The 15,526-nt window shown below is 40.7% G+C and overlaps 1 protein-coding gene across 2 annotated transcripts in view; it reads left to right on the top strand.

Annotated features, from left to right (window-relative positions):
* Window positions 1–15,526, top strand: part of ZFYVE9 (zinc finger FYVE-type containing 9) — a 213,025-nt gene that overhangs the window by 140,782 nt on the left and 56,717 nt on the right. For both annotated transcript variants that reach the window (XM_012434631.2, XM_012434632.2), the window contains 2 exons: window positions 8,016–8,240; window positions 10,744–10,826. In XM_012434631.2, the coding sequence (XP_012290054.2) occupies window positions 8,016–8,240; window positions 10,744–10,826 (308 nt within the window). The remainder of the gene's footprint in view (window positions 1–8,015; window positions 8,241–10,743; window positions 10,827–15,526) is intronic.

A 15,526-nucleotide genomic window follows, 5' to 3' on the forward strand; every position in this document is an offset into this window, starting at 1 on the left:
ACCAAGTTGGTGGCAGAATTAGGGCTGTAGCTCCCAGATCAGTATTTACATTATGTCGGTTGCCTCTGTGTAATAATATATCAATTCTTAAAAACACAGATATATTATCTGTATACTATACATATTAAGAATCCTATTTTTAGATAATCAGTGTAGTAGCTCAATAAATTTCACTATAAATTTTTTAATAAGTAAAAACATATTTTGGGTGTTCTAAAACAGCGGTCCCCATCCCACAGACCATAGACTGGTATTGGTCCATGGCCTGTTAGGAACCAGGCCACACAGCAAGAGGTGAGTGACAGGCAAGCACATGAGGCTTCATTGTATTTATAGTTGCTCCCCATCGTTCCCGATACCAGTCTGAGCTCTGCTTCCTGTCAGATCAGCAGTGGTATTAGATTCCAGTAGACGTGCGAACCCTGTTGGGAACTGCGCATGTGAGGGATCTAGGTTGTGTGCTCCTTATGAGAATCTAATGCCTGATAACCTGTCACTGTCTCCCATCACCCCCAGATGGGACAGTCTAGTAGCAGGAAAACAAGCTCAGGGCTCCCACTGATTCTACATTATGGTGAGTTGTATAATTATTTCATTATATATTACAAAGTAATAATAATAGAAATAAGGTGCACAATAAATTTAATGTGCTTGAATCATCCAGAAACCATCTCCCTCCACCCCCTAGTCCATGGAAAAATTGTCTTCCACAAAACCAGTCCCTGCTGCCAAAAAGGTTGGAGGCTGCTGTTCTAAAATGATCCTGGGCTGGGTGTGGTGGCCCACGCCTGTAATCCCAGCACTTTGGGAGGCCGAGGTGGGATCACCTGAGGTCAGGAGTTCAAGACCAGCCTCGCCAACATGGTGAAACCCTGTCTCTTCTAAAAATACAAAAAATTAGCTGGGTGGGGTGGTGGGCACCTGTTATCCCAGCTACCCAGGAGGCTAAGGCAGGAGAATCTCTTGAACCCAGGAAGCGGAGGTTGCAGTGAGCCCAGATCGCACTATTGTACTCCATCCTGGGCAACAAGAGCGAGGCTCTGTCTCAAAAAAAAAAAAAAAATTATCCTGATCCATTATTTTTCTCTTCTGTGTAGCACATGTGTAAAATTGACAAATTGTATCTTAAATTTCTCCTGAGTGTGAAACCTTGAATACTGTATCACTAGCTTAGGGTTATTCTGCCCTAAATCACTAGAAAAGCCTTAGGAGCTGTTGAATGAACTTTCTTTGTAATTTCCTGTGAATTTTAAAATCTAAACTACATGTATTGAATAACAATATATATATAGATATATGACACACATATTGTTATTCATACATGTAGTTTAGATATATCTAGATATATGACACACATATTGTTATTCAATATGTGTGTCATACACAGTTGTTTTTGCATTCTACAGTGAAGGGAAACATAGTAATTTGTGTGAAATTACGTTCTGAGAGTTTCAGAATGTAATTATGACATTCTGGTTATGACAGTGCCATTGGAGGTTCTAGATTATTTCTCCCTGGCTCCTATTCATTCCTCCATATTTTGTACCTGTTTTTTGTAAACAGTCTATTCAGTACATAGATTTGAATGAAATTGGACTTACATCTATCAGATTGTTATTTCTGGAGTTAACCTCTGGTTGTTTCCCTCTCTTACTCAAAAGCTACTCTGGCTTTGTATTGTCTTTAGAATAAACTGTATGCTGCAACATTCAATATTCTGCATGATCCATTCCTATATTTTTAGTCTCATTTCCCTCTAGTCATCTGTCCATACTTCCATTGTAGCCAAATGAAACATTTCTTGGTTCATTTTATATATATTCTGATGATTTCCCACTTCATGACCCATGATTATGCTACTCCCAACCATGCTATTTCCTAATACCCCAACTGTCTCAATCCTATCAGTTCTAAATTTTAAAGACCACTTTCTTCATAAGTTCTTCCTTGATGATCTTCCCAGATGGAAGTAATCTCTTCTGATCTTCCTTAATATTTTATTTTTAATATTTAATTAATTATTTATTTTGAGGCAGTCTTGCTCTGTCACCCAGGCTGGAGTGCAGTGGTGTGATCTTGGCTCCCTGCAACCTCTGCCTCCCAGGTTCAAGTGATTCTTCTGCCTCAGCCTCCCAAGTAGCTGGGACTACAGGCACATGCCACCATACCCGGCTAAGTTTTGTATTTTAATAGAGACAGGGTTTCACCATGTCAGGCAGTCTGGTCTTGAACTCCCAGCGTCAGGTGATCCACTGGCCTCAGCCTCCCAAGGTGCTGGGATTACAGGTGTGAGCCACCACGCTCGGTCTAATCTTACATTGTTAAGAAAGTACTTGGTATTATTATGCTTTCAATGTTTGTCCACTCTAAAATTCAAGTTGAAATTTAATTGCCATTATAACAGTATTAGTAGGTGGGCCCTTTAAGAGTTGATTAGGCCATGAGGGCTTCACCCTCATGGATGGGATTAGTACTGTTATTAAAGGAGGAGTTCATCCCCCTTTTGCTCTCTCTTTAGAAAGCTGAGGCAGGAGGATCGCTTGAGGCCAGGACTTTGAGACTAGCCTGGTCAACATAATGAGACCCCATCTCTACCAAAAAAAAATTAACTAGGCCTGATGACACATCCCTATAATCCCAGCTACTTGGGAGGCTGAGGTGGGAGGAGTCCTTGAGCCGAGGAGTTTGAGGCTATAGTGAGCTCTGATTGCACCACTGCATTTCAGCTTGAGCGACACAGTGAGACCCTATCTTTAAAAATAATAATAATAGTGTCATGTCATAGTTCATGTTTATATTTTATTTTTCAAATTAATTCTGAACCTTTTGGTAAATTAAATTTATTGGAATTATGGTATTGTAGCTTTGCAAAGTAATTTTTCAACTGATGATAAAGTTATATGGAACTATTTATGAAGAAGTGATTTTAGACAAATATCTTTTTTGAGCACTTAATATATGCTAAGCAGTGTATTTATTGCCTTTGAACACTATTTTTTTTATTCTTAAATACAACTCAGATTCATACTGTTACTGTTTGTATTGACATCTGAGGAAAATGAAAGACACTGAAGCCCTAAGTAACTTAAGATAACACAGTTAGGTGGCAAGTGACTGAATCTAGGTTTAAACTCACCTGTGTCTTCTGTAAATCTCGAGTTTTGAACCATAAGAAGTACTATAGTGTCTCTTGAGCTGCTTTTTTTTTTTTTTTTTTAAGAGATAGGGTCTTGCTCTGTGACCCAGGCTGTGTAGCAGTGGTGCCATCATAGCTCACCCACTGCGGCCTTGATCTCCTGGGCCCAAGTGATCCTCCCTCCTCAACCTCCCAAGATGCTGGGGTTACAGGCCTGAGCCACCTGACCTGGCTCCTCTTAAGCTTTCGTGATCAATCTCACAGATACGCTAAACTGAGGACACGACCTTTTACAAAGTACTCATACTTAACTGCAGTTTATTGCATTACAAAGAACTCCAAGAAACTTTCTAAATTCTTTTGATGGCTTGAGTTTTAGCCATATTAGCATTTAGAAATATTAGTATTTCTTGGCCGGGCGCAGTGCTGCTCACTCCTGTAAACTGAGGCGGACAGATCACTTGAGGTCATGAGTCCGAGACCAGCCTGGCCAACAATGGCTAAACCCGGACTCTGCTAAAAATACAAAAATTATCCGGGTGGCATGGTGTGCGCTTGTAGTCCCAGCTACTCGGGAAGCTCAGGCAGGAGAATCACTTGAACCCAGGAGGCAGAGGTTTCAGTGAGCTGTGATTGCACCACTGCACTCTAGCCTGGGCGACAGAGTGAGACTCTGTCTCAAAAAAAAGAAATATTAGTATTTCTTGAAATAAATGAACCATTTGCTTGGAAATTGTTCCATTTGAATTGATGTGAGGATTAATAAATATGCTTTGAAACAAAAAGAAGCTATTGTCGCATGGATATTTAAGTTCTGTTTGAATTGAATTTAAAGATGGCTGGCTACTTGTAAGCATTTGAAAAGCAGTTTAAATTCCAAATTAAAGATGGAAAGTTGTAAATTACTGTGTGTGTGTGTGTGTGTGTGTGTGTGTGTGTGTGTGTGTATTTTTTTTTTTTTTTTGAGATGGAGTTTCGCTCTTGTTGCCCAGGCTGGAGTGCAATGGAGTGATCTCAGTTCACCACAACCTCTGTCTCCTGGGTTCAAGCGATTCTCCTGCTTCAGCCTCCCGGGTATCTGGGATTACAGGCATGTGCCACCACACCTGGCTGATTTTGTGTTTTTAGTAGAGATGGGGTTTCCTCATGTTGGTGAGGCTGGTCTCAAACTCCCAACTTTAGGTGATCTGCCCACCTCGGCCTCCCAAAGGGCTGGGATTACAGGCATGAGTCACCATACCTGGCCTGTACCTGTCTATTTTTGAAAGACTATGTGACATACAAAGACTAGGAGATTGAAAGATCTGTTTTCTAAGTTTTGCTTTGCCACTTATTTACCTCATGTCTTTTCAGAGTCACTTCACCTCTACCTCTAAGCCTCAGTTTCTTCATTTGTCAAATAAAACCCCAAATTTCAGGGAAATGGTACCTGTCCTGCTTACTTACTAGCACTGAGCTGATGATTACCTGATTAATGTCATGTAAAATTACTTTATAAACCACCGCTATAAAGCATTTAACATCTTTGCCAGGTTATTTAAACTCAGAAGCAAGATTTGGTGTCTATTTTAGTTATACGGATTCTTCACTAGTCTTGGGGTATATATATAATTAGTTCTGTGGATTCACTGCATTGAATGCAGTCATAGAAAAGTAGCTATATAAATTAGTACATAACAGACATTATGAGTTCAAGAGCCTCAGATTAGGTCTTCAGATGAAAGCTTGTCTTTCTTTGTCATACTCTTATACCCACTGTTTTATTTTTGCCAGTATCTCCCCTTGTGCAGTGTTAAGTTGTTTGTAGATGAGATGGTAAATCAGTCATTATTGGTAATCTACATTTTTTTAAAGAAAATAAATACTTAAAGGATAAAAAATATATTTTATAATGAGAAAGGACTTGGAATAATCTGAGTGTGATTGGGATGAAGAGAGTGTTAAATGGAAGAGGCAGAAAGGAAATCAGTATCTGTAAAACAACTAGAAATAGATTCTAGGCTCTAATAGGGAAATCACAAGGAATAATGAATGAATGTGTTGAGTCAAAGCCAACATATTTTTCACCTCTAAGCTATATTTACTAGGACAATCTTTGAAACATAAATGTAATACTGTGTCTTAGTCTATTTTTGCTGCTATAGTGGAATACCACAGACTGCATAATGTATAATGAACAAAAATGTATTTCCTACAGTTCTCATGGTGGCAAGTCCAAGACTGAGGGTTAGGCATCTGATGAGGACCTTTTTGCTGCATCATCCCATGGCAGAAGGGCAAATGGGATGGGGAAGAGAGAGAGAAAGAATGTGCATGTGCGTGAGGGCATGTGCACAAGGGAGGCCGAACTTGTCCTTTCATAACAAACCCACTCCCAGGATAACAGCATTAATCCAGTCACCTCTCATGAGGCCTTACCTCCTAGCACCAAGTTTCCAACAGATGCTTTTGAGGGACATATTCAAACCATAGCATGCCATCGCTAGAGCTTTAGAGAAATGCTGTCATGCATTCTACGTTGTGGAGGGAAAGCATCTCTTTCTTTAATTCCCTATTCTCCTCCTTCTTCACCAAAGCTAGATAAAAAGATGAAAAAAATGTTTTTCTCTCTGACAGATTATCTGTTTAATTGTGTATGAAGTGTTTTATATTGTATTCTAGAATTCCAAGATCTAGGCGGGTGGTAAAGTGGCAGTGGTGAATTTGGGGATCTGATCTCCCTAAAGTTCCTGACACTCTATGCCTGATTCTGCAGTGGCTGCCATAAAAAAAATTTAGATTTATCTAAATCTTACTCTTATATCTCTGAAATCTTATATTTGGCTGATCAATATATGTATATTTGCATTAGAATAATAATAGTTATAATTTTTTGAGAATACACTGTTGCTGGTCCTGTTAGGCATTTTATAGATTTCCTATCATTTACTCTTTATAACACCTCTGGAATTTAATACAGTTTCTCCTATTTTGCATGGACGTTGAGACTCAGAGAAATAACTTGCCCCAAATCCCACAATAGTGAATGGTCAAACTAGCATTCAAATCCATATCTCTGGGACTCCACAATCTGCCATTTTTATAAATCTGGCCCAGCAGCTTAATTGTGCAGCCAGACTTGGGTAATCCTGGAGCAAGAGTACTACCTCTAAATTACTAAATGTACTACCTTAAAGGTAAAATGTAGATGATAATGTTTAGGTGAACAGGGCTTTCAGCCACAAAGCTTCTCTGAGTTTAATGGGAAGGTATTCCCTTCACTTGTGGATCCTACTGTCAGGATACCTATCCTCTAAAATCGAGGATGCAAAGACCCATAAGCATTATAAAAATAAACTCTAGGCTGGGCGCGGTGGCTCACGCCTATAATCCCAGCACTTTGGGAGGCCAAGGCGGGTGGATCACAAGGTCAAGAGATCGAGACCATCCTGGTCAACATGGTGAAACCCCGTCTCTACTAAAAATACAAAAATTAGCTGGGCATGGTGGCGCACGCCTGTAGTCCCAGCTACTTGGGAGGCTGAGGCAGGAGAATTGCTTGAACCCAGGAGATGGAGGTTGCGGTGAGCCGAGATCGCGCCACTGCACTCCAGCCTGGGTAACAAGAGCGAAACTCCGTCTCAAAAAAAAAAAAAAAAAAAAAAAGAGAGAAACCTGCCTAATGAATTTAAGTAAGCCCTAAATTTAAGTAAGTGAATTTAAGCAAGCCCTAAATTATAGATCTATGTTTCGTATTTGTCTCAAAAAACTATATACAGTAAATCCTGGCCGGGTGCAGTGGCTCACGCCTGTAATCCCAGCACTCTATGAGGTCGAGGTGGGCAGATCACCTGAGGTCAGGAGTTCGAGACCAGCTGGTCAACATGGTCAAACCCCATCTCTACTAAAAATATAAAAATTAGCCGAGTGTGGTGGTGGGCACCTGTAATCTCAGCTACTTGGGAGGCTGAGGCAGGAGAATTGCTTGAACCCAGGAGACAGAGGTTCAGTGAGCCAACATGGTGCTACTGCACTCCAGCCTGGGTGACAGAGTGAGACTCTTTCTCAAAACAAAACAATAAATCCTGCCCAGGCACAGTGGCTCACACCTGTAATCCCAGCACTTTGGGAGGCCAAGGCGGTGGATCATTTGAGGTCAGGAATTTGAGACCAGCCTGGCCAACATGGTGAAACTCTGTTTCTACTAAAAATAGAAAGAAAAAAAAAATTAGCTGAGCGTGGTTGTGCATGTTTGTAATCACAGCTATTCAGGAGGCTGAGGTGAGAGTATCCCTTGAACCTAGGAGACAGAGGTTGCATTGAACTGAGATCATACCAGTGCACTCCAGCCTGGGTGACAGAGCGACTCCATCTCAAAAAAAAAAAAAAAAATCTTGTCTGTGGTACTAACTCCATAAATCCTCATCTTTCCTTAATGTCTTGTAACTGTACTTTTTACTGTAATTCATTATGTTCATGAATTGACTTTGTTCACCCAGTGAAATTATAAGCTTGGTGATAGCAGCTTCCTAATCTGAATATTTCTTTATGAACTTTTAGGTGATAGTTCTTGAGACCTCTAAAGCAACTCATACAGTAAAGCTGTACAATTTAAGCAAGAAAGGTGTCAATATTTTTGTCTTTTACCTAGACAAACTTCAACAGTTGATAATATAATTTACTTTATGCTCATTAGAAGCCCTGATAAAATTGGAAACCAAATTTTCATTTAATAAATACCATTTATTTTAAAATCAGCTTTTTAAATGTAAGTCTTTCATGGTGAAAGATTGGGAATTACTGTTTGGTACTGTCCGTCCAGCCCAGTGTTGCATAATAATGTTTATTAAAAATATTAATTTACTGATACAAAGTAACTAATGAACTTTTTTGTTTTTAGGGAATGTGGTAGGCAACTTGGGACATTCCTTCTTCAGTCAGAGTTTCCTTGGCAGTAAAGAACATGGTGGATTCTTATATGTGACATCTACCTACCAGTCACTGCAAGACCTAGTACTCCCAACCCCACCTTACTTGTTTGGGATTCTTATCCAGAAATGGGAAACTCCTTGGGCTAAAGTGTTTCCTATTCGTCTGATGTTGAGACTTGGAGCTGAATATCGACGTAAGTAGTAAAAACATGTTCTTTTAAGCCGCATGACAAAGGCATGGTGACTAAATAATGCCTGAAATATTCAGAGCCCTCTGTTTGGTGATATAATTCAGCATAAACAGTCTTTTGAAATAGCTAAGCTAAATTTGGTCAGTGTCTGCATATATTGGGCATAATGGGAAGGACTGAAAATAATGAATGAGGAAGTTGATTATTACCTTGTAAACGTACTGCTTTTATAGTTGATTGATAAAAAACATGATCATCTTCAGAAAAGTGAATTTGAACTTAAGATGTAACTTTATTTTTTATGGTATCTGTATATGATGAGCATATTCTTTGTCACTTGGTTGGAAATCAGTTAAGATAAATTATATTTTACTTAACATACTCGAAACTAGTAGAATGGAGCCACTCTGAGTTGGTAAGGTAGGCTACAGAAGTAGAGCTTCCTTGCCCATGGTTGTAGCAATGCAACTAAGATGTGATTTTAAAATAGACGTTAACAGTTAAATGCAAGCTTTATTTTAAACTTTATATCTCCATTTAATTAAAAGTGCCCTGTGCTAGGCATCAGATCACTTGAGTAAGGTTCTCAACTCTGCCACTTACAAGCTCTGTAACTTTGGGCAAGTCACTCAAGTTCTCTGATTGTGTTTCTTTTGTAAACTGGAAATAATAATGCTTGACTTTTATTTTATATTGGATTGTTAACAGGATCAAATGAGAGAATAAATAAAAACATTATTTTATAAACCATAAAACAGTATATGTTCTCAGAAGGTCAACTTCATTCTTTCACCAATTATTTATTCATTCAATAAGAATTTAACAAAGGCCTCCCATATATCCTGAATCCTGGGAATTCTGAAATAGCGAAGACACGATTATGTCTTCTTGGGAACTTTTATAAGGAATGCATACAGAAATCATGATTATACTGGTATACTCTGTTAAAACCTGTGCTCAGGCCGGGCACAGTGGCTCACATCTATAATCCCAGCACCTTGGGAGGCCAAGGCGGGTGGATCACGAGGTCAGGAGGTCGTGACCAGCGTGACCAATATAGTGAAATCCCGTCTCTACTGAAAATACAAAAATTAGCCAGGTGTGGTGCGGCGTGCCTATAATCCCTGCTACTCGGGAGGCTGAGGCAGGAGAATCCCTTGAACCTGGGAGGCAGAGGTTGCAGTGAGCCAAGAATGTGCCATTGCACTTCAGCCTGGGTGACAGAGCAACACTCCTTCTTAAAAAACAAAAAAAACCCTGTGCTCAAAGTTAAGTTTATTGGGAGCCCCAAGACAGGCTCTAACTTGACCAGGAGCAAAAGAGTAGTTGGACCATTTTTCTTGGACCAAAGTACCTCTGGATTAACTCTGAAGGAGGCATATGAATCGGGAAGGGAAGGATTATGTGCCGAAGAAGCAACATGCGTATCTTCCTATTTTATATAGGCATTTCACACCATAAAGTTTAAGAGATGAGTCAGCCGATTAGGATCTCCTGTGATTTGCCTCTCCTAAGGAGGATCCTGGTTAGGAGGTATAGAAGAGTGAACTCTTGGCTGGGTGTGGTGGCTCATGCCTCTAATCCTAGCACTTTTGGAAAGCAGCTGAGGCAGGCGGATCATTTGAGGTCAAGAGTTTGAGACCAGCCTGGCCAACATGGTGAACCTCGTCTCTACTGAAAATACAAAAAAATTAGCTGGGCATGGTGGTGCATGTCTGTAATCGCAGCTACTGGGGAGACTGAGGCAGGAGAATCAGTTGAACTCTCCTGAGGTAGGAGATCACACCACTGCACTCCAGCCTGGACGACAGAGTTCGACTCTGTCTTTAAAAAAAAAAAAAAAAGAGCGAACTCTTAAACTTCTTGGAAAAAAAAATCATGAACGCCTAAACTTCTTGAGCACAGAGGAATCAGGAGATATTTGTTTCCTGGATCATGTCAATTCAGTTTGAAGAAGATTGCTCCCTAAGACCTTGTAGGTCTTTTTTCTTTGGAGACAGGGTCTCTGTCAACAAGGCTGGAGTGCAGTGGCATAGTCATGGCTCATTGTAGCCTTGACCTCCTGGGCTCAAGCCATCCTCCTATCTCTCAGCCTCCCAAGTAGATGGGACTACAGGTGCTTGCTATCACACCCAGCTAATTTTTTTTTTTATTAATAGAGACAGGGTCTCCCTGTGTTGTACAGGGTGGTCTCAAACTCCTAGGCTCAGGTGATCCTTTTGACTCAGCCTCCCAAAGTTCTGGGATTACAAGCATGAGCCACTGTGTCTGGCTATTGTGGGTCATTTTTGAAACCTTTACATCAAAAGGCTTATTCTGGTTATTAAAAGACTTAATATGGCTCAGGATTTGTCTGCTACCATGCCAAATACTTTTTGAGCCCTAAATTTGATATGTTCTAGTGAGCCATTACAATTATATTTTGAAAATTGTATTAGTCATGAAATCTCTTTTACCAAAGTTTTAAGTTCCCAAACTTAAGTTTGATCATTTCTAATTTCCATAGTTTATCCATGCCCACTGTTCAGTGTCAGATTTCGGAAGCCATTGTTTGGAGAGACGGGGCATACCATCATGAATCTTCTTGCAGTAAGTTGGGATTTTTTTTTCTTTTTCCTTACTGGAGTTGATATGGGAGAAAGAAGGAAGGAAGAAAGCAATTTTATTATTTTCTTGATAGCTGTGCCCAAGCTGCTGCTTTAGGCAGGTTAAGATATATGCTGCAGAAAAAGAATAGAGAAAACACACACACACACACACACACTCTCACTCACACACACACACACACTCTCACTCTCTCTCTCTCTCTCTCTCTCTTGCAAGCATGAAGTGAAATGGTACAGGATTCCAGCAGCTGATTATCTTACTGTCTAACTGATCTTGCAGAATTATTGTGAGGACTAGAAGTAATATATAAATAAATCACCTAGCATTCTGTCTTATTTTTATTTTAAGACTGGCATTGTATGAATTTCTCTTGTGTCTATATAGGTTCCTAACCTAAGCAAAGATTGGTCAGAGATTGTACTTAGATACCCTAAGCCAGTAAGACTACTGCTCTCTGCTGATAGATCTGAATTTGGACTGGAATTTAAACTTCATTGTTTTTCTTTCTCCTGGGCTCTTTCATGTCTCCTACACACGTGCACAGGTTCTGACTCTATTGGCCAAGAACATGGGTTGGCTTGAGTCCACTAAGGCCTCTGCTGCATGTGTGCACAGACTAAGATCAATCCTGGATATTTGGACAGTTTATGAAGCTCCCTCTGGTTGTCTCACCTCCCAGAACTTGCCCCAGACAGGTTTGGTGAACTCAAGCTAATCAAGCTACTTGGCCTCCCTTTTTGATAATCACCAAGTTACCACTTTGACAGTGTTCCATAGTAAGTAAACTCCTTCAAGTAGCAAAGCTTATTTTTTTTTGTTTATTTGTTTTATTTTGTTTGAGATACAGTCTCTATTACCCAAGCTGGAATGCAGTGGCTTGATCTCAGTTCATTGCAACCTCTACCTCCTAGGCTCAAGTAATTCTTGTGCCTCACCCTCCTGAGTAGTAGGGACTGTAGGAGTGTACTACCACACCCAACTAATTTTTGTGTTTTTTTTTTTTTTTTTTTTTTAGTCGGAGTTTCGCTCTTGTTACCCAGGCTGGAGTGCAATGGCGCGATCTCGGCTCACGGCAACCTCCGCCTCCTGGGTTCAGGCAATTCTCCTGCCTCAGCCTCCTGTGTAGCTGGGATTACAGGCACACACCACCATGCCTAGCTAATTTTTTGTATTTTTAGTAGAGACAGGGTTTCACCATGTTGACCAGGATGGTCTCGATCTTTTGACCTTGTGATCCACCCGCCTCGGCCTCCCAAAGTGCTGGGATTACAGGCGTGAGCCACCTCGCCTGGCCCTTAATTTTTGTGTTTTTTGTAAAGAGAGTTTTGACATATTGGCTGACCTCAAACTCCTGGCCTCAATGAGTCACCTGCCTCAGCTTCCCAAAGTGCTAGTATTACAGGTGTGAGCCACTGCACCCGGTCGCAAAGCTCATTGTTTTTAAATAAACTACCTTGCCCTGGTTGAACTACCTAACTACCTAATGGGATTAGGGGGCATCCCTAGGCAAGAAGGTCACAGACTCAATTCAAAGTTCTGTAGTTTTCATGAAAAAATACTTCTTCTTCTCTTTTTTTTTTGAGTTGGAGTCTCACTCTGTCGCCCAGGCTGGAGTACAGTGGCTCAATCTTTGCTCACTGCAACCTCTGCCTCCTGGATTCAAGCAGTTCTCCTGTTTCAGCCTCTGAAATAGCTGGGATTACAAGCGTCTTCCACCACTCCTGGCTAATTTTTTGTATTTTTCGTGGAGACGGGGTTTCACCATGTTGGCCAGACTGGTCTTGACTTCTTACCTCAGGTGATCCACCCACCTTGGCCTCCCCTAGTGCTGAGATTACAGGTGTGACCCACTTCACCCAGCCAAAATGCTTCCCTCCCCCACCTTGAGATGAAGTTTCGCTCTTGTTGCCCAGACTGGAGTGCAACAGCATGATCTCGGCTCACTGCAACCTCTGCCTCCCGGGTTCAGGTGATTCTCCTGCCTCAGCCTCCCCAGTAGCTGGGATTACAGGCACCCGCCAGCATGCCCAGCTAATTTTTTGTATTTTTTCGTAGAGATGGGGTTTCACCAAGTTGGACAGGCTAGTCTCGAACTCCTGACCTCATTAGTTTGCCTCAACCTCCCATATTTCTGGGATTACAGTCATGAGTCACCACGACTAGCCAAAAATTGTTATTTTTTAATAGACACATTATAATTTTACATATTTAAGGGCTACATTTTGATATCTCAGTACATATGTACATTGTATAGTGTATCCTCCCACCTCAGCATCCTGAGTAGCTGGGACTACAGATGCCTGCCACCACAGCCTGCTAATATTTGTATTTTCAGGATTTTGCCATGTTGCCCAGGCTGGTGTTGAACTCCTGGACTCAAGATTTCCGCCCACCTCAGGATCCCAAGTGCTGGGATTATAGGGATGAACCACCACACCTGGCCCCTAGAGTCTTGATTTCTTTAGGCACCTATGCCTCCAGGTTAGACAGGGAGTATCTGATATTTAACATAGGCTCCAAGAATTCTGAGAATTCTGAGTATACATGGAAAATCCTCTTCATGTGATGGCTCCAAAACCTCATGGGTGGTGAGCTGCTGATAGCTCCTGACTATGGAATCAGAAATTATTATTAATTTATTTATTTATTTTTGTTTTTTAATTTTATTTATATATCTTTTTTGAGACAGGATGTTGCTCTTGTTGCCCGGGTTGTAGTGCAATGGCGCCATCTCAGCTCACCGCAACCTCCGCCTCCCGGGTTCAAGCGATTCTCCTGCCTCAGCCTCCTGAGTAGCTAGGATTACAGGCATGCACCACCATGCCCAGCTAATTTTGTATTTTTAGTGGAAACGGGGTTTCTCCATGTTGGTCAGGCTGGTCTCAAACTCCCGACTTCAGGTGATCTGCCCGCCTCGGCCTCCCAAAGTGCTGGGATTACAAGCATGAGCCACTGCACCGGGTCTATTTTTATGTATTTTTTTGAGATGGAGTCTTGCTCTGTTGCTGAGGCTGAAGTGCAGTGGCACAATCTCGGCCCACTGCAACCTCTGCCTCCTGGGTTCAAGTGATTCTTGTGCCTCAGCCTCCCCAGCAGCTGGGATTACTGGCATGCAACACTATGCCCAGCTAATTTTTGTATTTTTAGTAGAGATGCATGTTAGCCAGTCTGGTCTCAAACTCATGACCTCAAGTGATCTGCTCACCTCAACCTCCCAAAGTGCCTTTTGCCTTTTGCCTTTTTTTTTTTTATTTGAGACAGAGTTTTGCTCTTGTTGCCTAGGCTAGAGTACAATGGTGCGATCTCAGCTCACTGCCACCTCTGTCCCCCCCGCCACCCCAGGTTCAAGTGATTATTCTCCCTTGATCTCCTGAGTAGCTGGGATTACAGGCATGCGCCAACACGTCTGCTAATTTTTGTATTTTTAGTAGAGACGGGGTTTCGCCACATTGGCCAGGCTGGTCTGACCTCGGGTGATCCACCCGCCTCAGCCTCCAAAGTGCTAGGATTACAGGCATGAGCCACCATGCCCAGCCTTGTCTATTTTTTAATTTGGATATTTGTTTTTTTGCTGTTAGGTTAAGTTTGTTCTGGATATTAACTCCTTTTCAGATATGTGGTTTGCAGATATTTTCTCCCGTAGGTTGTCTCTTCACTCTGCTAATAGTTTTCTTTTCTCTGCAAAATCTTTTTAGTTTGATGTAATTCCATTTGTCTAGTTTTGCTTTTATTACCTGTGCTTTTGAGATCTTATCTAAAAATTCCTTGCCTACACCAATATTATGAAGCATTTCCCCTGTTCTAATAGTTTCATAGTTTTGGGTTTTATATATAAGTCTTTAATCCATTTTTAGTTGACTTTTGTATATGGGGAGAGGTAGGGGTCTAGTTTCATTCTTCTGCATGTGGATATCCACTTTTCCAAGTACTATTTATTAAAGAGAGTCCTTTCTCCAATGTGTGTTCTTGGCACCTTTGTCGAAAGTTGGCTGTAAGTGTGCAAATTCATTTGTAGGCCTTCTATTCTGTACTCTCCGTCTGTGTGTTTATTTTGGCCACTGCTATGCTGTTTTGGCTACTACAGTTTTGTAGTATATTTGTCAGGTAGTATGATATCTCTAGCTTTGTTCTTTTAGCTCAGGACTGTTTTGGCCATTTGAGGCCTTTTGTGGTTTTATAAATATTTTAGGGTTTTTTTTCCTGTCTCTGAAGAATGTCATTGGCATTTTGATAGAGATTGCATTAAATCTGTAGATTGCTTTGGGTAGTATGGCCATTTTCACAGTATTAATTCTTCCAATCCATGAACATAGAATATCTTTCCATTAGTTAATATTGTCTTTAGTTTCCTTTGTCAATGTTTTATAGGTTTCACTTTAAAGATCATTTACCTTTTAATTAAGTATATTCCTAGGTATCTTTTTTTTGTAGCTACTGTAAATGAAATTGTTTTATTTTTTATTAGCACATAAAAACACTACTGATTTCTACATACTGAGTTTGTATTCTGCAACTTTACTGAATTTATTAACTCTAACAGGTTTTTGGTGACATCTTTAGGGTTTTCTACGTATAAGGTCATGTCATTTGCAAACAAGCATAATTTGACTTTCTCCTTTCCAATTTGGATGCCTTTTATTTCTTTCTCTTGTCTAATTGCTCCAGCTAGGACTATGTTGAAC

Source organism: Aotus nancymaae, unplaced genomic scaffold (assembly GCF_030222135.1).
Source record: "Aotus nancymaae isolate 86718 unplaced genomic scaffold, 86718_ANA_hifiasm-v0.15.2.pri h1tg000007l, whole genome shotgun sequence".
Classification (NCBI taxonomy): domain Eukaryota; kingdom Metazoa; phylum Chordata; class Mammalia; order Primates; family Aotidae; genus Aotus; species Aotus nancymaae.